This window comes from Pristiophorus japonicus, chromosome 8, assembly GCF_044704955.1.
Source record: "Pristiophorus japonicus isolate sPriJap1 chromosome 8, sPriJap1.hap1, whole genome shotgun sequence".
In the NCBI taxonomy this organism is placed as follows: Eukaryota; Metazoa; Chordata; class Chondrichthyes; family Pristiophoridae; genus Pristiophorus; species Pristiophorus japonicus.
In genome coordinates this window covers 79405468-79430888 of record NC_091984.1, presented here as the reverse complement: position 1 = coordinate 79430888, position 25421 = coordinate 79405468, and the positions used below count along the sequence as shown (strand labels likewise).

At 42.7% G+C, this 25421-nt stretch overlaps 1 protein-coding gene across 1 annotated transcript in view; it reads left to right on the top strand.

Annotated features, from left to right (window-relative positions):
- Window positions 1–18262, top strand: part of LOC139268591 (cytochrome P450 4B1-like) — a 44782-nt gene extending 26520 nt beyond the window's left edge. The window contains exons 8-12 of the mRNA XM_070886963.1: window positions 2792–2982; window positions 6120–6253; window positions 7342–7406; window positions 10222–10304; window positions 13755–18262. Coding sequence (XP_070743064.1) covers window positions 2792–2982; window positions 6120–6253; window positions 7342–7406; window positions 10222–10304; window positions 13755–13926 — 645 coding nt within the window. The 3' untranslated portion in view covers window positions 13927–18262. The remainder of the gene's footprint in view (window positions 1–2791; window positions 2983–6119; window positions 6254–7341; window positions 7407–10221; window positions 10305–13754) is intronic.
- Window positions 18263–25421: the final 7159 nt, after the last annotated feature.

The following is a 25421-nucleotide window of genomic DNA, read 5'->3' as shown; positions in this document are numbered from 1 at the left end:
AAAGATTAGTGGGAAAGCGGGTTGTGTAGAGGACACAGAGAGGCTGCAAAGAGATTTAGATAGGTTAAGCGAATGGGCTAAAGTTTGGCAGATGGAATACAATGTTGGAAAATGTGAGGTCATCCACCTTGGAAAAAAAAACAGTAAAAGGGAATATTATTTGAATGGGGAGAAACTACAACATGCTGCGGTGCAGAGGGACCTGGGGGTCCTTGTGCATGAATCCCAAAAAGTTAGTTTGCAGGTGCAGCAGGTAATCAGGAAGGCGAATGGAATGTTGGCCTTTATTGCGAGAAGGATGGAGTACAAAAGCAGGGAGGTCCGGCTGCAACTGTACAGGGTATTGGTGAGGCCGCACCTGGAGTAGGGGTATGGCGAGAAAGCAGGAATGGGGTACTGAAGTTGCATGTTCAGCCATGAACTCATTGAATGGCGGTGCAGGCTAGAAGGGCCGAATAGCCTACTCCTGCACCTATTTTCTATGTTTCTATGTTTCTATGGAGTACTGCGTGCAGTTTTGGTCACCTTACTTAAGGAAGGATATACTAGCCTTGGAGCGGGTACAGAGGCGATTCACTAGGCTGATTCCGGAGATGAGGGGGTTACCTCATGATGATGATAGATTGATTAGACTGGGTCTTTACTCGTTGGAGTTCAGAAGGATGAGGGGTAATCTTATAGAAACATTTAAAATAATGAAAGGGATAGACAAGATAGAGGCAGAGAGGTTGTTTCCACTGGTCGGGGAGACTAGAACTAGGGGGCACAGCCTCAAAATACGGCGGAGCCAATTTAAAACCGAGTTGAGAAGGAATTTCTTCTCCCAGAGGGTTGTGAATCTGTGGAATTCTCTGCCCAAGGAAGCAGTTGAGGCTAGTTCATTGAATGTATTCAAATCAAAGATAGATAGATTTTTAACCAATAAGGGAATTAAGGGTTATGGGGAGCGGGCGGATAAGTGGAGCTGAGTCCACGGCCAGATCAGCCATGATCTTTTTGAATGGCGGAGCAGGCTCGAGGGGCTAGATGGCCTACTCCTGTTCCTAATTCTTATGTTCTTATGTAAAGTACTTGCTGAGGTTCGGTTCTTCACCGCTATTTGCTTTAGACTTCTGTCTGTCGTCATACTTGATTGAGTGATCTTGATGGCCCATTTTAAATCCAACTCCTCCACCGCCAGAAGTTTGCACAGGATCACCTTGTGGTTGATACCGATAACAAAGAAGTCCCGCAGCATGTCTGCCAACACTGTCCCGAACTTGCACAGTCCCGCTAGACGTCTCAGGTCGGCAATGAATTCTGCCGCGCTCTGACCCTCCGATCGAATGTGTGTATAAAACCTGTATCTCGAGATGATGATGCCGTCGTCTGGCTTGAGGTGCTCCCGTATCAATGTACACAACTCCTCGTACGTTTTTCTGTTGGATCACTAGGCATGAGTAGATTCTTTATCAGACCGTAGATCTTTGAACTGCACACAGTGAGGAACAGGGCCCAGCGACGATCTACATCATCAACCCCCTTCATTTTGTTGGCCATGAAGTACTAGTTCAAACAACTCACAAAGTCTGCCCAATCTTCTCCCTCCACAACTCGCTCTAAAAATCCAATCGTGCTCATTTTACAAACAAAGGTTCTTGTATTCTCGTCACCAAATGTTATGTATGCAATAAAGGTTCAAACTGAGTACTGTTTAACTAAGCAAGGTACAACCTTGGCTCTGCTTTATTTAGGCCCAAAGTGCCTGACTCTCAAAATGGCTGGCCTTTTATACCTGAGCAGCACCATGTGCGTGCTGCTCAGTGGCCTCCAACAATGACGCCATCTGGTGGCTACAAACAGAATGTACATACATGATAGTGCAGCTCTTCATTTTAAAGAATGAGCAGTGTGTTGGTCCCCATGATGCCCAAGGTAGACCATGGAGAGTTGATGGTGTGTTACCTTGCCTGTCCTTGTCGGACCATTGAACTTTTTCTAATACTGGTCTGCTGTCCTAGGGGATAAGAGAGGTGGCAATTGGCGCTGCTGCCACATCTCTCCACAGGACATGAAACTTATCTTTCTCAGATCTGTTTCTACTTTGCTGTATTTCATCCAGGAGTGTCTGAAGATTGGTCTCATTGGCATTGTGTGCTCTTCTTTTCTGCCTCCTTCCAATACTTTGGTCCCTTTTTTGGGTGACACTGTCAGGTTTTCCATTTGAAGATATATCTTAAAATTATTACAAGTCACAAATTAACATCCAGTTCGACCACCTGACATTCTGCTCACTGAACCAAACACTTCTCTACTTACCTGCTACTCCCCAGCCTGTTGCTGCAATCTTCAGTAGTTCTTGGCTTTTTAAAGGCAGCATTCCTAATTTCCAAGCACCTCCCTGCCGTGCACTATTCCTGTATTAAAGAATTGTGCTATTGAATCACAAATAAATAACTAAGTGAGCTGACCCCTGCAATTTACTGCAGGGTTAGCACTGGAGGGAATCAGTGAGTGGAAGTACTGCCCGCAGCACTGCATTAAATCGCCCTGTGGATTTTCAAGGCCATTAAGTTCAACCATTTTAACAAGAGGCTCATTCTTGCAGGTGTGTTTTGACTTCACAGTTAGCTGTAACAAACCTGAGAGTGTATTAGAAAGGGAGGGGAATAAAATAATTCATTTAATTTTCTAATAGATCCTCTGTAAACTAAGAATAATTGGTCTCCCTTTCCATCATCTTTTCTCCAATGAAAATAAGTCTGTGGCAGATATTAGATTCTGACTCAGTGTAACAGTCACTTTGCTTTAGGATGAAAATGGAGTTGGATTATCGGATGAAGACCTCCGAGCAGAGGTGGACACGTTCATGTTTGAAGGCCATGACACTACAGCAAGTGGAATCTCCTGGCTCTTGTACTGCCTGGCCCAACACCCAGAGCACCAGCAAAAGTGTAGAGAAGAGATCCGGGAACTGCTGGAGGGGCACAATAGATTTGAATGGTGAGTTTGGGGATAAATCTTGCTTTTATCTGTGGTTATATGATGTAAAATCAAACACCCTTGAACAGGAAAAATGTTTGATATCATTGTGCTTTATGCGAATTAGCATGCAAAATTGCTGAGAACACATACAGAGTACTGTGTTTAATTCTGGTCGGCACAACATGGGGAAACATTCAGACAATGAAGGGGAAGAAGAGAAAAGCAGCAGGACTGATCCCAGTATAAAGAGGATGAGAAATGATTCTCAAAGATCAAAGTTCTAGCATTTAGAAAGGTAGTAAATGGAGTTGAGCGTGAGATGGAGCATTGCAGCGAGGAAGATCGTGCTTGACCCCGGTCCGGACGTGGTTTGGGTCTGTGGTGGATCCATTGGTCAGGATCACGGCTTGCATGTTGTCGTGGAGCAGGCAGAGGATGGCAACAAACTTTTGGGGGCAGCCGAAACGGAGGACAACGCTCCTTAGTCCTTCGCAGTTAACAGTGTCAAAGGCCTTTGTGAGGTCAAAGAAGGCCATGTACAAGGCCTCAGGTGGGCAGAGGAAACGTTTCAAGGACACCCTCAAAGCCTCCTTGATAAAGTACAACATCCTCACCGACACCTGGGAATCCTTGGCCAAAGACCGCCCTAAGTGGAGGAAGAGCATCTGGGAGGGCACTGAGCACCTCGAGTCTTGTCGCCAAGACCATGCAGAAAACAAGCGCAGGCAGCGGAAGGAGCGTGCGGCAAACCAAACTCCCCACCCATTCTTTCCTGCAACGATTGTCTGTCCCACCTGTGACAGAGACTGTAATTCCCGTACTGGACTATACAGTCACCTGGGAACTCACTTTTAGAGTGGAAGCAAGTCCATGTAATATCTCCAGGTTTGTAGATGACACTAAGCTGGGTGGCAGTGTGAGTTGTGAGGAGGACGCTAAGAGGCTGCAGGGTGACTTGGACAGGTTAGATGAGTGGGCAAATGCATGGCAGATGCAGTATAATGTGGATAAATGTGAGGTTATCCACTTCGAGGGCAAAAACAGGAAGGCAGAATATTATCTGAATGGTGACAGATTAGTAAAAGGGGCGGGGCAAAGAGACCTGGGTGTCATGGTACATCAGTCATTGAAGATAGGCATGCAGGTACAGCAGGCAGTAAAGAAAGCAAATGGCATGCTGGCCTTCATAGCGAGAGGATTTGAGTATCGGAGCAGGGAGGTCTTACTGCAGTTGTACAGGGCCTTGGTGAGACCACACCTTGAATATTGTGTACAGTTTTGGTCTCCTAATCTGAGGAAGGACGTGCTTACTATTGAGGGAGTGCAGCGAAGATTCACCAGACTAATTCCCGGGATGGCAGGACTGACATATGAAGAAAGACTGGATCGACTAGGCTTATACTCACTGGAATTTAGAAGAATGAGAGGGGATCTCAAAGAAACATATAAAATTATGACGGGATTGGACAGGTTAGATGCAGGAAGAGTGTTTCTGATGTTGGGGAAGTCCAGAACCAGGGGTCACAGTCTAAGGATAAGGGGTAAGCCATTTAGCACCGAGATGAGGAGAGGCTTTTTCACCCAGAGAATTGTGAACCTGTGGAATTCTCTACCACAGAAAGTTGTGGAGTCCAGTTCATTGGATATACTCAAGAGGGAGTTAGATGTGGCCCTTACGGCTAAGGGGATCAGGGGTATGGAGAGAAAGCGGGAGTGGGGTACTGAAGTTGCATGATCAGCCATGATCATATTGAATGGCAATGCAAGCTCGAAGGGCCGAATGGCCTGCTCCTGCACCTATTTTCTATGTTTCTATGTTTCCTTGATTTCAAGGGACTGCCTATGATGATGATGATGAGTAAATAGAGACTCATTGAAGTATATAAAGTATTAAGCCGATAATATTACTTTAAATTAAGTAGAATCTGAGACAAGCCTCAATTTTATGAGACTCTTCTGACAGATCAAAGCCTCACCATGTACAAATGTGGGTCAAGTAACCAGGATACAGGCAAAATGCCTGATTCATGGCGTGTCACATATTGCAGTGGAGAAAATTGCTTATGTTGTGAAGGTTGTGCTGTTGACTATAGCAAGCCTCATTAAGCCAACCAATATTATTTAAATGAGTCCCACACTGGATTTAGCAGTTTTTTCATTGCCTCCTCAACAACATTGTTGGTGCCGATGTGTTACCACCCATTTTTTGCCTGGTGATAAGAATTAAAATGATCCCAATATTGTGTTTTGGTGCTGGAGCTGAAAACGTAATAGTGTATCAAATCCAGGTTCTTTCCTGGTCCTGTTAAGGGAGGCAGATTTAATTTAAAATGATGCTTGTGGCACTGTTACAAATCAAGCTGCATATTTGGTCTGAATTCGATACAATTACATTGCAATTGTTTAGAAGGGAACAAGGCTGATAAAGAAGAATTAAAAATATGCTTAAATTAGTAAAAAAAAGAAAGATTTGCAATTATAACACCTTTCACGACCACTTTTGGATTGTAATCACTGTTGTAATATGAGAAACGCGGCAGCCAATTTGCGCACAGAAAACTCCCACAAACAGCAATGTGATGACCAGATAATCTGATTTTTTTTTTGTTATGTTGACCTGAAAACCTGAAAATGGAGGCTGCAGAACTACTCTACAGTGCTGACAAGTCATTGAAACTCCCCATAAATTCACCACTATGATAGGAAACAGCATTATATGTGCTGTACTTTATTTCAAAAGAGATAAACACAGTCACTCGATGTGTGCTGGCAACAATTTATAAGCAGTATTAGATACCTACTGGCTGAGAATGTTTTGTGGAAGCACAACCCTGTAAGGATGTGAGGGACATATGATGCAGTGGGGGTCATTTTGATTTTGTGCGGCAATATAAAATGAGTGATAGCGAATTGGAAGACCATTTTATATCTCTCCTGATTCTTATTTACATTGAAATCGGAAGAGATATAAACTGAGCTGCCGATTCACTAGTGCCCATTTTACATTATTGCACAAAGTTAAGATGACCCTCAGCGAGTATGTGGTTGACCATAAGATCAGTTATACAGTCAGTGAAAATAAACTAACTCAAATGAAGTACGACAATTCAGTTTGTTTAACTCCTAAGAATTCTGTTTTTATTCTGTATTTGCAGGGAATTCCTGAGTAAGATGCCTTACACTACAATGTGTCTAAAGGAGTCTCTACGGCTTTACCCCCCTTTACCAGGAGTGTCCAGGAAACTGACCAAGTCACTCATATTCCCTGATGGGAAGCAAGTTCCCAAAGGTCTTGTATTTCAGCAATTTTATGATATGAGCATTTTTTTTACCAAGCCCTGAGTTAATGTTGGTGTATCCATTCCTATTATATACAATCTATTTATAACCAACTGCCTTTCTGCTCGGAGGTAATATGAGTGCTACATTTGGTGAATGATGATGTCATGCACGTTAGTGAAGCACTGTTGCTTTCTGGCGCGATTAAGTCATTTGTTTACTTCATGAAAATCAAGTGAAGGAATTCTTCTGCTAAGGTTTTGGAGTGTCTCTGACAGCTTTAGCGATGTTGCGTGAAATGTGGGATGCCATCTCAATGCAGTTCCCAGCATTTACAAATTTCCAGCGCAAAATCGTCTCGGATCCCGTTCTAAATGGCATTTGGCATGCAATCTCAAAGTTGGTGTGGGAATTGTAAATGTCACACTCATGCAGCAAGGGGTTGCTTTTTAGAGAGTATTTTCCCACCTCACTAGTACTTTATTGAATATCCTCATTACTTCCTTGGACTTCAATTCCACGGATCTGTTTATGTCCTCAATATTCCATTTTCTCTACCACCTGTTGTCACCACAGTGGGCATTTTTAACATATAGTCAACAATCATACCCAAATCTTTTTGCTTCCTCTTGGTGACGCTATCTGCTGCATATCTATTAATTATTAATCTTGTGCTGTTGTGCCTAAGTGCTACCTGAATAAGAAGAGCAAGTATAGTGGCAGGCTACTCTATGGGGACTTAATGGAGGTGGCCTTGTACCTCTTGGTGCTGGGACATGAGATGGCTACAACAGCTGGTTCCACATTTGTGAATGTAGTGACACAGTAGAATGTCTGAGAGACATTGGGAAAGCATCAAGTAGAAATCAGGCACTTTTCCATAAAGGGGGAATATCAGAAGGCTTTTGCACATCCTCCAAGTGCTACCTCATGGGCATCATTACCAGGAACTTGGGGGGCAGACTGCCTGGCATCTGACTGACAGACAGACTGTCTAGCCAGGGAAATTATGTGCAGTGTAGGAAGACTGCAAACAGGAGGAATAATATGCATGTAGTATGAAGTTGCTGCTGAAATTGTTTAATTATATTTTCACAGGTTGTCTGGTTGCATTAAGCATCTACTGCCTCCACAGGAATCCACTGTTCTGGGATAATCCTGAGGTAATATCCTCTTCCATTACTGAGATATGAAGTAACAGAATCATTAAATTAAAGCCTTCCCATTAGTCAATTACTGCTAGAAACTGTGCCAGTGCCTTTGTTTGGAGGCTGAGACGTGGGCATGGTTCTTAATGAATACTTTGCGTCCGTCTTCACCAAAGAGAACGACGATAGAGACATTGCAGTTAAGGAGGAGGTGTGTGAAATATTAGATGGGATAAACAATCGAGAGAGAGGAAGTATTAAGAGGTTTAACATCTTTGAAAGTAGATAAATCACCAGACCCGGATGAAGTGTATTCCAGGCTGTTAAGAAAGGCAAGGGAGGAAATTGTGGAGGCTCTGATCATCATTTTCCAATCCTCTCTGGCTACAGGTGTGGTGCCAGAGGACTGCAGGGCTGCTAACGTTGTGCCATTATTTAAAAGGGGAGAAAGGGATAGACTGAGTAATTACAGGCCAGTCAGCCTAACCTTGATTGTGGGAAAATTATTGAAAAAAATTCTGAGGGACAGCATAAATCATCATTTAGAAAGAAGGACAGTCAGCATGGATTTGTTAACAGAACGTCATTTCTGATTAACTTGATTACATTTATTGAGGAGTTAACGAAAAGGGTCAAAGAAGATAGTGTGTTTGATGTAGTCTATATGGATTTTAGCAAAGTCCTTTGACAAAGTCCCACATAGCAGACTGGTCAAAAAAGTAAAAGATCATGGGATCCAGGGCAAAGTGGCAAGTTGGATTCAAAATTAGCTCAGTGGAAGGGAGCAAAGGGTAATAGTCGATGGGTGTTTTCAGTGGGGGTTCCACAGAACTCAGTAATAGGTTCCTTGCTTTTTGTAGTACATATCATGATTTGGACTTCAATGTAGGGGGCATGATTAAGAAGTTTGCAGATGATACAAAAATTGCCCGTGTGGTTAATAGTGAGGAAGAAAGCTGCAGACTGCAGGAAGATATCAAAGGACCGGTGTCAGATGGGCAGAAAAGTGGCAAATGGAATTCAATCCAGAGAAATGTGAGGTAATGCATGGGGAGAGCTAACAAGGCAAGGGAGTACACAATAAATGGTAGACTACTGAGAAATGTAGAGGAACAGAGGGATCTTGGAGTGCATGTTTACAGATCCCCAAAAGTAGCAGGACAGGTAGATAAGGTGGTGAAGAAGGCATCCGGGATACTTTCTTTTCTTAGCCGAAGCATAGAATATAAGAGCAGGGAGGTTAAGCTAGAACAGTTTAAAACATTAGTTAGGCCACAGCTGGAGTACTGCATACAGTTCTGGTCACCGCATTACAGGAAAGATGTGATTGCACTAGAGAGGGTACAGAGGAGATTTACGAGGATGTTCCCAGGACTGGAGAATTTTAGCTATGAGGAAAGATTGGATAGGCTAGAGTTCTTTTCTTTAGAACAGAGGAGGCTGAGGGGAGACTTAATTGTGGTGTATAAAATAATGAGGGGGCTTGATAGAGTGGATTGGAAGGACCTATTTCCCCTAGCAGAGAGCTCAATAACCAGGGGGCACATATTTAAAGTAATTGGTAGAAGGATTAAAGGGAAGTTGAGGAGATCTTTTAACACCCATAAGGTGGTAGGGGTCTGGAACTCACTGCCTGAAAGGGTGATAAAGGCAGAAGCACTAATCACATTTAAAAAGTACTTGGATATGCCCTTGAAATGCCATTTACTGGAAGGCTACGGACCAAGAGCTGGAAAGTGGGATTAGGCTGGATAGCTCTTTTTCAACCGGCACAGACACAATAGGATGAATAACCTCCTTCTGTGCCGTAAATTTCCATCTTGCTGGAAGCACTCCATACACAAATCCCTCAATGCTTCTTCCACCAAAATAATGGTGGAAGATCAGGAGAATCCCACGGAAATTTAGGGTCTCTTTTTCTGTAAATTTCTGCTACATTGGATGCTGAGCTCTGGCTGTCTGTTAAATATGGTGCTCCTCGTTGCTTCTCATAGCACAACCTTCAGCAATCACAATATCACTAGTTGGAATGTGGGATAGGAATGAAAGTAAGTCCACCATGCTAGGGAGTTTCTGTGAAACCTTTGAATTGCTGAGACCGAAACAAAACATGTATAGGATAATACACAGTCAGTAGTAGCAAGTTTCAAGGAAGAAATACATCAATAGGTAACATCAACAACCGGAGCAAAGCTTGAGTAGTTTATCAATGTTATCTCAATCTCTAAGTATGTTGTTACCTTGAAGCATGCCTAAAGTGTTATTATTATTTATAATATATATAAAGTTATCACTACTTACTATCCTTTATAGTTGCTCTTTAATTACAGTTGGACGTGATGATGATAGACAAATATCTCCCACTGTTAAATCACATGATTTGAACAAGAGTGCTATTGTACTTTGTCCTTTGTATTTCTGTGTGTTACAGAGGAATTTAATAGTTTATATCTATTATTGAAACAAAAATGTTAATATATTTATATCCAATGTGTATTATATAAATAGAATAATGTAAAATTGATCTCACTTGTGAGTGAGATATACACATCTGATGTCCATGATATGCAACAACTATTTGGGTCCCTTCATTTGCAGGAAAGTTCCTGCTGAGTATCCTTTAAAAATCAATGCATTATAGCTTTTTAAGTGGCAATGTAAACATGTAATGCTGGTTTTGTAACAGTATAGGCAAAGTGAACTCTTTATTGAGCAAGTTTATTGTAACCTAGCAATGGGTGGTGCTTGGATGAATTTGTGATCCTATATAAACAACATATTTCTGATTAATCCAGCTTGGTAATGTATACTATTGCCTTTTTATAATCAGGTATTTAACCCTTTGAGGTTCAGCCCGGAAAATTCAGAACACAGGCACCATCATGCCTACATACCTTTCTCTGTTGGTCCAAGGTAGGAAAATAGAGCAGTTGATTATTAATTTGATGATGTTCTTGAAGCTAATTATTTTTATATGAACCTAGTTTATAGCAGGTGCACTAAATGGGTGCATTCCAATTCACTAGAGCAAGTTCAACCAGGGGTCACAGTCTAAGGATAAGGGGTAAGCCATTTAGGACTGAGATGAGGAGAAACTTCTTCACTCAGAGAGTTGTGAGCATGTTGAATTCTCTACCACAGAAAGTTGTTGAGGCCAGTTTGTTAGATATATTCAAAAGGGAGTTAGATGTGGCCCTTACAGCGAAAGGGACGAAGAGGTATGGAGAGAAAGCAGGAAAGGGGTACTGAAGTGCATGATCAGCCATGATCATATTGAATGGTGGTGCAGGCTCGAAGGGCCAAATGGCCTACTCCTGCACCTATTCTCTATGTTTCTATATCCTTATATTAATGTTAAATAGCATATGATATTGGTAGCTACAGGACTTAGATCAACAATATATATGTATATGGCGGGTTTCTCATGTACAAGAATGTCTCAATGCACTTTGGGATGGGATGAGAAGACATTTAGTGGGGAGAGACTAAAGGGAGAATCAAATAGTTGGGTCGTTAGGAAATTATGAAAGCAAGATTAAAGGGAACAAGATGGAGAAACTTGGGAAGAGCATTTCAGAGGGCAGGGCTGTAATAGCTGAAAGATTGACCTCTGATGGTGGTGCAGAGAGGTGTAGAACAAATAATATAAAGTCAGAGCAACTTTAGAAAAGTTGGTTAGAAAAGATTCCATAAGTTGAAGAGTTGTGATGCTATGGAGGATTTTGGAAACAAAGGGACCAAAAATGCACAGCCCATCTGTAACTCTAGTGGAAGCGTGGCAAAAGGACTGCAAATTAGGTCAGGACCAGGATATACCATAGGAGTGCGCATTTCTCTGGCCTGGTGGATACCAGAAAACTAGTAGTTCAAATGAGGCCAGGTGTACCAACCTGCTAAATGGCATCTGGAAATGCAAGCCTGGATTGTGGCCTGAGCCCCCAATGAAGGCAGATAATGTTTTTTTTAAAACCGTTGGCCCCCTTACAAAGAGAGCTAACCAAGTACTCCTGATGTCTTTCTGTGAAAGCCCTGGCAGCAACCGCCATCACCGTCTCCCCCTACCCACCTCCCCTCACCCCATGCCCATATCTGACACACTTTGCTGCATTTTATTACCTCTTGGGGCAGGCAGGAGTCTAAGATATGCTCCTGGACACATGCCCAGGATATTTAAATTGGATGATTTCCCCCTAACCCCACAAACTTTGATGGGGTTAACACCAGAGGTCACGATTAGGCACATTCCAATACTTGTCCTGAAATGGTGAAGCCACAGATTTTCCACCCCAAAGATTAGAACCTTGAGATTCATTCACTGGGCTCAATACGTCAACAGAGCTTGGTAATAATGAAAGTGATGGGAATGCAGAGCTTAGTGCAGGAGAGGACACGGTGGAGAGTTCTGGATTAACTGAAGATGGTGTAGAGTGGAAGCCAGCAAGGAGATGATTAGAGTAATTGATTAATTGTGCTGAAGTCATGGATAGAGGTGAGGTAGGGGTGTAGACTAGCAATAATCCAAAGGTCCCAGTAAAGAACTTGATCCAGTTCCGGGTCAAGTTGAATGCTGAGGATGCACACCACTGGATTTTGCCAGAGTGAGAAGCCAGGAAGGTGCTGATGAGAGTTGAGCAAGATGGCAATATTGAGTTGGAAGAAAACATGCAACCGGATAGTACAACAGCAGCCCTGGAGTTAATGGTGGTGGCACATTGCTAAAGTTGGATGTTGTCTGCATTCATGTGCGAGTTGATCTCGTACTTGAGAATGATGTAATTGATGGGTAGTATGTAAATGTTGAACAGGAAGAGATTGAGCATGAAGCTCTTGGACACACCAGACATGACCATGCAGGCATGGAAGAAGAAACATAGAAACATAGCAACATAGAAAATAGGTGCAGGAGTAGGTTATTCAGCCCTTCAAGCCTGCATCACCATTCAATAAGATCATGGCTGATCATTCACCTCAGTACCCCTTTCCTGCTTTCTCTCCCTACATGAATGCATTTGGGCATGTAGGAGTAGAACCACAATAGAGTAGTGCCATGGAGGAGAAGTAATAAAGAGCAATGGACTGGTCAACAATATCAAATTGAAGCAGAGAAATCAAGAAGGAAGGGTGTGCAAGGTCAACCCAGGTTGAAATTGATTACTTTGATCAGGACAGATGCAATGCTGTGGCCTGATTAGAAACTAGATTTGTTGGATTCAGCTATCGAGTGTTGAGAGACATGAGTGCAGAAATGATTGGTATTAACCTGTCCGAGGACCTTGGAGAGAAAGAGTAAGTTACAGTTAAGATTGTGTTTATGAAGGCTTGAGGTTTTCTTTTTTAAGCAGGCAGGTGATGACAGTGCCGTGAAAGGTGTGGGGACAATGTCTGACTATCATGAAAGCATGGGTCCAAAGGTGGGAAGTTGGGTCACTAGGAACTAGATTGAAAGATTATTGAGAGAAGTGGTGGGCTTCATGGATGAAATGAGTCTCATGCTGGGGCATAGAAGCAGAAAAGGATAGGTGATGGGCATTGGATTGTGATGGGAGTTCAGAGGAATGATAGAGCTGTGGAAAAGAATAAAAAGCAAAGTAAAAGGCCCCCATTTTGGAAGTGTAGAATTACATGATCTCTTTACATCATTATCAGAGGTAAGGATAGATGTTGTGGGCTGTGAGGTTAGACCAGATTGCGGTGTAAAAGAAAAGTTGGGGCTTATCCTTTCCCTCCAGGATGACCTGGATTTAGCTGCAGAGTTGGAAAGGCAGTTTGCTTGCAGTAGGAAGTTGGATCTGGTGGCAGATAGCCAGTCAAATGCCATGTGTACTGTAACATGCACCCTGCAGACTTCAATTCACGGAGGTTCCTGTTGTACTGATTGGGCTGATCAAAAATGTTCGTTGATCATTGACTCTAATCTCAGTGTGGGTGGCAGGCTAAAGATGAGGTAGTTTCCATCCCCATCCCTTTTAATGCAGGGGATCATATTTGAGGTGGGCGAAGGTTGCACTGCAGGTAAAGCTCTCCAGAATCTCGTTTCACATTCTGAAGACAAGCTGCCATTCACAATGCAGATAGAGGAACTAAATGGCCACAGACATAGTTTTGCTAGGAGATCAAATGATGGTACATTATTTGGAAGTGCGTGGTAGCAGTCCCTGTCAAAAATTTTGAAATGTCTGAAGCAATGGTAAATGAATCACCAAAGTGATCAAAAGCAGAATTCAATTGCATCAGTTCAGGAGAATGCATTTCCCCTTTAATGATTAAATTCTTTGAATGGGTAACTTGCTGATTGCATATATTTCCTAAGAAGGATTGAAAACCTCCCACTAGTAAATCCTGTATATTTGATTTCTTTTGCAGGAACTGCATTGGTCAGCACTTTGCCATGAATGAAATGAAGGTGGCTGTTGCTTTGATTCTTAATCGATTTGAACTGGAAATTGATGAAACAAAACTACCAATTAAAATACCCCAGATAGTCCTCAGATCCAAAAATGGAATGTACCTGAAGATTAAAAAACTGGAGAAGTAAAGGAAAATTTAACACATCCCTCCAGTAGTTTCCTTCTGCTAGTTGACAAAGATAATAACTAATTTAAAAGTAGCAACTTCAAGACCAGGCAAATCAATCTGGATGCGGGTAATAATTTAACTGTAAAACACCGTGCAGTAGATTTGGACTTTGTGCGCTGGTGTAAGACGGGTAATTAATAGTGAATCGGGAGAGATGTAAAACGGGCTACTGATTTGCTATAGCTCATTTTACTCGTAATTATTCTCTGCACCCTCCCCCCTCCCCACCCCCTGCCACATTTCCTTTTTTTTTGTTCTTCTCGTTCTTCTCACTGTCTCTTCTGAAGTCGTTGACCATCACCGGGAGTTTCCCAGGAGCCGGTTGGCATCCAACACCTCGCACAACTGGCCCTTTCTTCCAGTGTGGAGAGATTAGAGAAGCTGGGATCGTTCCCCTTCGAGCAGTGAAGGTTAAGAGGAGATTTAATAAAGGCGTTCAAAATCATGAAGGGTTTTGATAGAGTAAATAAGGAGAAACTGTTTCCAGTGGCATGAGGGTCGGTAATCAGCAGGACACAGATTTAAGATAATTGGCAAAAGAATCGGAGGTGAGATGAGATTTTTTCTTTTAATGCACTTCCAAAAAGGGTAGTGGAAGCAGATTCAATAGTAACATTCAAAAAGGAATTGGATATATATTGTACTTGAAAAGGGACATTTGCAGGGCTATGGGGAAAGAGCCGGGTGGAGTGGGACTGATTGGATAGTTCTTTCAATAGGCCAGCACAGATATGATAGTATAGATTCTATGATTTATACTATAGCACACAGTCAAAATCCACCTTTGTGACTTTAAGGAGTATTAAAACATTGTGGTATACATATATTGACAGTATTTTTCACCAGTGCTGTGGTGTCACTTCATGTGTTATTGCAAATAGAAAATATTGGAGATCTGGCAATGATTATGGTAAGAATCTCATCAAGGAGTTTAGATGATGACATAAATCATTACAATAAAGCTTGGGTAGTTTAGAACAGTTATCTAAACCTGGATACTGAAGATTTATATAATATTTTTTTATATAATATATACTGCAGAATTGGTGGGAGTAATTTTATTCTATACTTTTTTCTTTTACAAACTGCGACAGCTTCAAACACATTGACAAGTATAAATGCAAAAAATGCAAAATGCACGTCTTTGATAACAGACAAAGGCAACCTGTTCTCCCTCTCACCTGTGATCTCCATTACTTGGCAAACCCACTGCTCTTTGTTCCTGGTCTGCCTATCGGATGTTGCCAGGGCTGAGAATTTCTTTCTCACATTTCTGAGAAAATTAGAGATTCCATTTTTGAGACAACATTATCTCAGTATTCATAACTCCAGTGAAAAAGCTAAATTGAATTTAGTTCCTCGATGAGAAACTGGTTCACGTCTGCCCTGGAGGATGAGGTAGCCTAATCACTATATGGTGTTCTTATAGTTTTCTTGTTAGAAATGAGAGAAAGAAGGAGAAAGAAAATGCCTGGATCCCAGAACTAGCAATATTGCACAGCTGGACAGGCATCAACAGCCAAGGCATTCCATTCCATAGAATCATAGACATTTATAGCACAGGTGGAGGCCATTCAGCCCATCAGCCAGATGCTGGTACTAAATCTTTAACTGGAGCTATCAAATCTAATCCCATTTCTCTGCCCTTTGAATTAGTATCTTCATTTAAGGATTGCTGATTCTGACCTAATTAATGCAAATTGATAGTGATAAACAACAGTTTATTGCAAGAAAATAATAGTCAGCATATATTATAAAGTGATAATTAACATATTTACTAATATTCTAAGTCTTGTGGATAGCATGCATCTTCTTCTTAGGTGGTCCCTCGTATCAAGGATGACCCACTTCCACACCAAAAAGGAATGAGTTCACAGGTGTTTCACTGAAGGACCTGAAATTCCACGTTCCGAACTACATGTTGAAGGGTGGAAGATGCCTGTGTGTAGATTTTTTTAACGTGTGGTGGCCGTTGCACACCAGCCACCACACAGGCTTGAAAGAGCTAGGTCTTGTTCCAGTGGCAAAGATTAACCTAGATGACTGGAGACCAGCTCTGCTGCACGGACCTAGTGCACACACATATCGCAGTGTGTGCTGGCCCGTGCTGCCCCTGGGCCCTCGACTCTTCTGGGCCCCGAACTCACACCTCTCCTGGGCCCCGATCACATCACTCTACAATCTCTTGCTGCTCCTTAGCCCGACCTTGCTGCTTCTCTGCTGTTTGCCGCCTCTCCTGCTGTACCTGCCCTCGCTCCAATAAGCGACCTGGATTTTGGTGAAGTCCAATCCAGTCGCCCTTCTCCAAGTTGTCGCTCTCCTGCGCCAGCTCGCGCTGCTCCCTGAAGTGGCATACATGCATGCCCTGCAACACACTCCCTCCAAAACCTATCTATCACTCTTTTCAGTCACTCAATCAAAGTAAAATGTATTATAATTATTCTCAAAGTTGTTCTAATATAAGCAAGTTGTTGCTACTTACCTCTGATTAGCTAATTAAGACCCTGATTCTCCTAACTCTTGACCTTGATCCTCCCAACTCCAACTCCCAGGCCTGCTCCTGGCCACTCTTGCTTCCCACATTGTGCCTGTTGCTCACTGGACCCCAATCCTGCCCTTCCACCACCAACATCGAGCAGAGAAGGTTAAGAGGAGATTTGATAGAGGCATTCAAAACCATGAAGGGTTTTAATTGTAAATAATGTGAAACTATTTCCAGTGACATGAAGAATTATATCTTCTGTTATAATTTTCCTGCTCCTGCTACTGTGTCACCCTCAAATGCATGTTCCCAGCCTACCAATCAGCACCCCCTCCCCTCACCGCCTTCTGCCCCAACCTCAGCTCCTCCAATCCTAAACTCCCAAATGGGTTTTGTTGCCTATGCAACACAATATCCAGTAATGCTCCTCTTCCGATTTTCTTTTCAATTGAAGTCAGTGGAAAGAAAACTTGAGAGAGGTTTATAACTGTCAGCCGATCCAGTATCACCTGTTTTACACGATCACCAAAAGTTGAAATTGCCCCCATAGAATTCATACAAAGAAAAACTTTAAAATGCCACATGATGGTGTATCATCCAATTTACTGTGAGCAAAAGGAACAAGACATTTTAATGAAGATAAGAAGATAGGAACACCAGAATATAAATTTGCGGGGTAGTGCAAAACAGGCACTAGTGCATCGACAGCCCATTTTACACTCCGCTCAATTATCTTTTCCATTGATGCCTCAGTGAATCATGTGGTGAGGTACTGAGCTGAGTTTGCTGATTTCACTGGGATAGCAGTGAGGGGAGGGAGTACACTATAATTGGCTTCAGCACCCTTAGACAAGCAAGACAAGAAGTTTGTTACTGTTCCCACTCCTAATACCTATCCAGTGACTTCATCTAGGAGTACATCATGGATACTGCATAAGGACAGGATCAGCTCAACTCTAATGGATCCTTGGTTGAACTTTTCATCAACACTCACTGTTCAAACTTGCAAATGAAGAAAAGTAATTGAGGCAAGTTTATCAAGTGTTTATTAATCTTCACTCCACTACAAGTCATCACCTTCAAGGGAGGAGGCATCAGGGGAGAAAATAACAGCAAAAGTTGAAGGAGTCAATACATTAGTTTTATTGAGATTAATTGTCTTACAAAATTAGTGATTGTTAATTAAGTTAATCATTAATTTTATTGAGATTGCTTTCAGTATGTTCCAAATTAGTTAATTGTTAATTAAGTTAATGAAATAATGTGCTGTTAAATTAAAACTGATAAATCTTGTGAATCCATACTAGTTTTCTCCCTTGATCTTGTTGCTGTGGTATCTGCTCTACAGGACCCACACTGTCATGAGTTCCAGGTTATCACAGAACCACTACCACTTCAAACCATCCTGGAATATAAACACACAAGTCTGAATCATGGCCACTACCTGACCTACAATATTATATTCTCACTGGGTATATTGCAAAAAATTTGCAAGAAATAGGCACTGGAAAAAGTTTACCAGTGGTGGCAATTATTTTAGATGTTATGAACTGGCCGGTGACAGGAAAATCCTGGACAAAGAGATTTGTAAAGGAATATGCTTCTCTCTAATCATATTGTAAAAGGAGAAAGTACTTGCTGAAATTAGTATGTTGTATGGATTTGGAAAGTTGCTCTTTGTATTTTGTTTAAATTATTCTTGAGATTTTACATGTGATTTAACAGTAGAATTGTATTGGTAATAAACAAATAAATGGTGAATAAGGCGAGCCTTTAGTCTCACTGTACTCACCGAGGGAAAGTTAATGCCAGTACAAACAGCTCCACAATGTGAAGATGCTGCTGATGCCCTGGATTTACCCTGGTCATGATGGAGCTAGATTCAGAGCACAAGTGGCAATAACTTTGCATACACAAGATTGCAGTTGTGTCGTTGTACACAACTTGAGTTTGTGACTGTAAATTTCTGACCATGGACTTTTCCTGATGCCAAGGAAAGGTCTGCAGGCCAGCAAAATAAAAATTGTGCAGCTTAGCTTACCCATAGCTAAAAGAAAAATTGCAACCAGCACCGTGCACTGCAAGAGACAGGCATTTACATCTACCGGTGGAGGTGCATTCAGCGGCCCCTTGGAAATCCAGCTTTATCAGAGGCAGCATTGTAATGCAAGTGGCACATGAAAGGTAGCCAGTTCTGTGCCTGCATCAGTTTTATAGGATGCCCTACAACCAACCTATTCTGCTCACTAATTATAAACATGGAATAAATGCTCCTCTCATCGTTCAAACTGCACCTGCTATACATGCCAACCTAAAAAAATTAGCAAATGCTCATCAACAGCTTAAAAAGAGCTGACACAGTACCCAAAAAGTTGACAACTCAAAAACAGCCTGGTATGTGAAAACAAGCAGTTGCACAGACTTTCTAACTTATTCTGTAGGTATATAGGGCGAGACTTTCCACTTCACATCGCACATCTATGGCCCATCTATCGCTCAAAATGGACCTCTATCGCCCATATTGAGCAAAAAGTGGAAACTAGGCCCAAAATATCGGCGGAAAAATAGGCCCCCAAGTTTTCACTTTGATCGCCGAGATGATCGCCCAAATGATCGCCCACACAAGGCCCATCCCAAGTTTCAGCACCTAGCATGCACTTCGCTGGGCCGATGCAAGGCCCAAAAGAGTGCTGAAAAATAGTTGCTTTTTTAGGGCCTTAGAGAGGGAAATGGGCACTACGGACGCCATTTTGAACTTCGGAGGAAGGGTTGGAAATTAGTTGGGAGTCATTTAGAGAGTAAAATTGAAGAAAATTGTCCTCAGAAATTTGGGACAGGGAATATAAATAGGTATTATCAACTTATTTATGCTAAATAGATCTCATATATTGGAATTATTTATTAAATAGCTTTTACATAGTGAAGTTATTTAATGATATTGTTGGGGCCTATCAAACTGACTGGTATACAGCTTAGAGAGTACAGAGAGGGCAGACTACAGTGATTATAGAGTAGAGAGATTATTAAAATTAGTGAAAGTAATTATTGATAGTGATTATGGGGCCATGCTTTCCCTGCCTTTAATTGCAACTGCTCACACACTGGTTACTGAAAGGATCAATCGAAGAGGTGGCAGAGAAATGCGTAGACAGAGACGAAGACAGAGGAGGAGACCGTATAGCCAACGAAGGTACTTGGAGAAGCAATCCTACCTGAACTTGTCTGAAAATGCCTGTCTTAGGAGGTTGCAATTCCGGAAGGAGGTCATCGATGAGATATGTCAACTTGTCAAGGATGATCTGCAGCCTTCCAGCACCATCAGAACTGCACTGTCCGTTGAGGTTAAGGTTACTGCTGCCTTAGCCTTTTACGCATCGGGATCTTTTCAGGCTTCAGCTGACGACATCTGCCACATCTCTCAGCACGCTACACACTGCTGCATTCGACAGGTGACTGAAGCCCTTTACGCTCGCAAGATGGACTTCATAAGCTTCCCAATGACCAGGGAGGCACAGACCGAGAGGGCTTTGGGTTTCTCGAGAATAGCTGACTTCCCCAAGGTGCAGGGAGCAATAGACTGCACGCACATTGCCCTGAAAGCACCCTTAAAGAACGCGGAGGTATTTTGTAACAGAAAGGGGTTCCACTCACTAAATGTGCAGCTTGTTGTCGACCACAATCAAACAATTCTGACAGTAAATGCTACATTTCCTGGCAGCATCCATGATGCGCACATCTTACGTGAAAGTGCTATCCCTGACCTGTTTGCCAATCAGCCAGAAGGTCACGGTTGAATGCTGGGGGATAAAAGATGTGGCCTTGCCAGTTGGCTCATGATCCCTCTGCGTAATCCTGTCACTGAAGCACAGAGACGGTATAATGAAAGTCACATAGCGACTCGCAACATCGTTGAAAAGACAATTGGAGTCTTAAAGCAGCGCTTCAGATGCCTGGATCATTCCGGAGGCAGCCTCCAGTACCACCCTGATCAGGTAGCAGAGTTTATTGTGGTGTGTTGCATGTTGCATAACCTAGCTATAAAGAGAGGACAAATAATGCCAGATCATGCTGCAGGTCCACCTCCAGAAGGAGGTGAGACAGAAGAGAAAGACGGCGAAGATGAAGAGGAGGAACAGGCGGGAGAGGACGCGGGTGAGGACAAAGGGGAGCTTAATCAGCCTGGCGATCTAGCACCGGTACCACCACACCTTTCCCGAAGACCGGTAGCCAGTGGCAGTTACACGGCCGCTAAGCTTTTGCGTTAGCAGCTCATCAATGAACGCTTCGTATGAACTATTATTGTTGATATTCAAACGTTCAATTACAGTTACGGTTAATCAAAAGTTTCATTTCCGTGAGGAAACAGAATAAACAAACAAATATGCATGAAAAACTGTACATTGTAAAATTTATGTAACTAAGAAGGTACAAAAGTTGTAGAAAAATGTTTTTTTATTAAGAAACACATTTTTTTTAAAGAACTAATGAACAACACCCTCCCTCCAACCCCCCCACCCCCCGCACCAACCCACCCTTCCCTCAAAATCCCCAAATGTTAGAAGAAGAAATTGAACATTTTAAGGAACAAGTGACCATTTCAGTGATGATAACAAGTGACCATTTCAGTGATGATAACAAGTGACCATTTCAGTCATGCTAACAAGTTACCATTTCAGTAACGATAACAAGTGACCATTTCAGAAAGAATGGAAAGTGAACAGTTAAGTAATGATAACAAGTGAACATTTAACTATTGAATACAATTGGCCAATTTAGTAACAATAACAATAACAAGAGTATAATAAATTGATAACAGCAAGTAAACATTTTAAAACAAGTGAACTATAGAGAAGGACTCCCCCCTCCCTACCTGCGGCCACGTTTCCCTCCAGATCCTGTCCCATCCCGTGTTCGCACCCCACCCGCCCGTTTTGGTCTACGCAGACCGACACCAAGACGTTGTGCAGAGTGGGATGTCGAGACTTCCTGCCGTGGTGGAGGTGACGGAGAGGAAGTGGAAGCCTGAGGCTCTACTTCCGAGTGCGGAGGAACTGTACCCTTCATACTCGCTTGCGTGCTCGGGGTGTCGCTGCGAGCAGACTCGACACCTTAGGGTGTAGTGCCGTGTCCAGCCAGCAACGCATGCCATAGGGCATTGGTTGCGGCTGTCTGCTGCCGAATAGCCTCCAAGGTCTCCCTTGCAGTCAGTGACTGCTCAGAAGACCAGTTGGAGAAGTTCTAGCAGAACTCGCTCCAGGATGCTGGAAACTGGCTCCAGTTCGAAGAGAATCCTGCGAACCCCTGGATAAGGTCGCGACCAATCACGACCGTCTCCCTGCACAGGGAAATCAAGCTCTCTGTCTGGCCCTCCAAGGCAGGCGATTGCTCGCCACGCTGACCAGACCTCCGTGGGGTCGGCGTTTGCAATATGACGCGCCTTGGCGTCGCCACCTGCTTCCCAGTGCTTCTTCCATCTCAACCGAGATGGCCACAGGTTGTTTCCCCCCCCCCCCCCGCAAAAAAAATCTCTTCTTCTTCTGTCTCCGTCTCCTCCTTCTGCTGAAGCACAGCAGCAGGAGTCTGCAGTGGCTCCTCTTCTTCAGCCTCCTGCGATGTTGGAGATGGTTCAGTGGTAGTGGACTGCACTGACTCGACGACCACTTGAACTTTAATTTGATAAACAATGATTAACTATTCAAATCATTGCATTACAATTTTTCTCGAACTCAAAACATTACAATGCTTTCCATTACCCCATATGCACAGGTGATCACAAGGTTTAACATGACCTCATTCGAACATCTATAGTACATCACCATTATATATCAGATTATATTATAATTGCATAACATTACATTGTAATTGCATAACATTGCATAACATCAAATTACATTTTAATTGCATAACATTACATGCGTAACTATGATATTTTCAGTATTTACTAATGATTCACACATTGAACAATGCACATTTCTCATTACTCACATGTCTCAAGGGTGGGTTCGGCCACACCACAGGATGTGACCGAACGGCTTTCTGGCCCCACCAAGGACACAGCGAGCTCCTCGTGAGCACTTAAACTGTGCATCATGGCAGAGCCACCGCCCGTCCTGCGTTGCTCACGATTATTGATCGAGATCTTCTGTAAATGATACGATAACATTGCACGGCATAAGCAAATGGATCAGGCAATTTAAGACATTGAAGACATTTAAGACTGACAGATTTAAATGTTCTATTACAAATTAGAATTAATTTGCATATTTCACACTACAACATTTAACTTTATGCTGGGTTGCATAAATGTATTCATAATTTAGTTATGTTTAAATGTAACCAAATAACATTGCAGATTCTAGTTACTATTTACATCATTAAATAATACATAAATATAAATTTCAACTTACTCTCGCACCTGCCAGTAGGCTGTTCCAACACTTGCGGCACTGGTACGGTGTCCGGGCTTCACGTCGGCAATCTCTGCCCAAATCCTCCGATATGCATGGAGGTTTCCCATGCCCACCCCGTGTCAGATCCTCCCACCTGGTGCGGACAACATTCACCAGGGCCTCATTGGCCTCCTCGCTGAAAGGCTTGGCCCTACTCCTTTCAAATGATGCCTCCATTATTAATTAATATGAGATTATTCAGAACACAAAATGCTTTCTCCTCTCTCTCTCTCTCTCCCCGACCCTCACAGAGCTTCTGAGCATGTGTGATGAACCCTGACCTCCGAAAACGCGGGAAGGAGCATCAACCTGAAAAGAAAAATCAACTTGCACATGCGCAGTATAGCGTTGCTAGGGAAGCTTTTTCTTTCATTCACTTCTGTTTTCTTTGGGCGATCGTGAGATCGCCGAGAAATCACATCGCCCATTTGACATCGCTGGGGTAAGGCCGAGTGGAAAATCGCAAAAAAAAAAATGGACCTTGAGCCAGCGATCAGCACAGGCGATAGGTCCAGCATCGCTGGAACAAGGCCCATTTTTTTTGGCCTTAGCCTGAAAGTGGAAAGTCTAGCCCATACATTCTTGCACTTATGTTCGAGGAAGAAAAAAAAAATGAAAGCCTGAAGGGGATTTATGAATGTTGAAGAAACATATCTAGTGGTGTTTCTAGGAGCAGGGGTCCAAAGGAATCATTTTTGGTGAATTTTGACCATTTACATTGGAGATTATGCATTTAAACACTTTTGTACTTAAACATGAACAGACTTTTAATTTAAAAATAAGAATCTGATATTTGGATTTTTAACAGACCATCAACACCATCACTTAAAAGTTATCTCCTCCATCCAACCCTTCATTGTCCCAGTTCACAAGCCAATCTACCCCTTGCAGACCAACAATCCCATTCAGACCCCATCCTTCAACTGAGACATTCTACTCTGCAATGCTCCAAATTCATGTTAGCACTCCTCTTCCTCAAGCACAATAAAGCTGGTACTTTTCCTCGCTTCCTAGTTCAAGTTGCCACTCTTCGCCATCCCGCACTTCCTTCTCCGCAGTTTAAGTTGGTACTTTCCATTCCCAATCCTTCTCACCTACTGCCTGTACCTTCCTCCGCAACCAATGATTCGTTCTCAACTTCTCCCTCTTCCCCAAAGCATCCAGTTTTTGTCACCTTCCCTCTCACCTTCTTTATCATCCATTTCCCCATTTCTTATATTGCCAATCAATTCACTCCCCTTTCACTATCATACATTACCCCTTCACTGCCATCCATTTCACTCTCCTTCATTGCCATCCATTGCCCCTTCACTGACATCCATTCCCTCTTTCACTGACATCCATTGCCCCTTCACTGACATCCATTCCCTCGTTCACTGACATAAGAACATAAGAATTAGGAGCATGAGTAGGCCATTTGGCCCCTCGAGCTTGCTCCGCCATTTACTAAGATCATGGCTGATCTTGTGCTCAGCTCCATTTTCTTGCCCGCTCCCCATAACCCTTCACTCCCTTATTGCTCAAAAATCTGTCTATCCCCACCTTAAATATATTCAATGACCCCCCCACCTCCACAGCTCTTTGGGGAAGAGAATTCCACAGCTTTACGACCCTCAGAGAAGAAATTCCTCATCTCAGTTCTAAATGGGCGACCCCTTATTCTGAAACTATGCCTAGTTCTAGATTCCCCCACGAGTGGAAACATCCCCTCTGCATCCAACTTGTCAAGCCCCCTCAGTATCTTGTATGTTTCAATAAGATCACTTCTCATTCTTCTAAACTCCAATGAGTATAGGCCCAACCTTTCTTCATAAGTCAACTACTTCATCTCTGGAATCAACCTAGTGAACCTTCTCTGAACTGCCTCCAAACCAAGTATATCCTTCCTTAAATAAGGAGACCAAAACTGTACACAGTACTCTAGGTGTGGCCTCACCAATACCCTGTACAGTTGTAGCAGGACTTCTCTGCTTTTGTACTCTATCCCCTTTGCAATAAAGGCCAACATTCCATTTGCCTTCTTGATTACTTGCTGTACCTGCATACTAACGTTTTGTGTTTCATGCACAAGGACCCCCAGGTCCCCCTTCACTGCCATCCATTTCTATTTCTTTCAATGATATAATACTCCTGTGAAGTGCCTTGGGATATTTTACTATGTTACTGGTGCTATGTAAATACAAGTTGTTGCCTACTTTCACTGCCACCCCCACCAGCACTGAGAGGGGAAGGGGACCTGTTTTGGTGCACCTAGCTTCTATTTGCTGTCCAGTGACCTGTGTTGGGCATTGAATGTATGGCCATCAGATGAGGACAGCAACAGGCAAGTCAGGAATGGACTCAGCTGTGATGGCCCATATTGGTGAACAACTGCCTGGCACTCATTGTCTGAATAGATACACAATGGCCATGTGAGTGGGGTATCATAGGGCTATCCACTGTCATGAAACTATATCACAGCATGTGTCATCACTTTCAAGAAAGGAAGGAGAGAAAATTGTGAATAAAAGCAAAATAAATGTA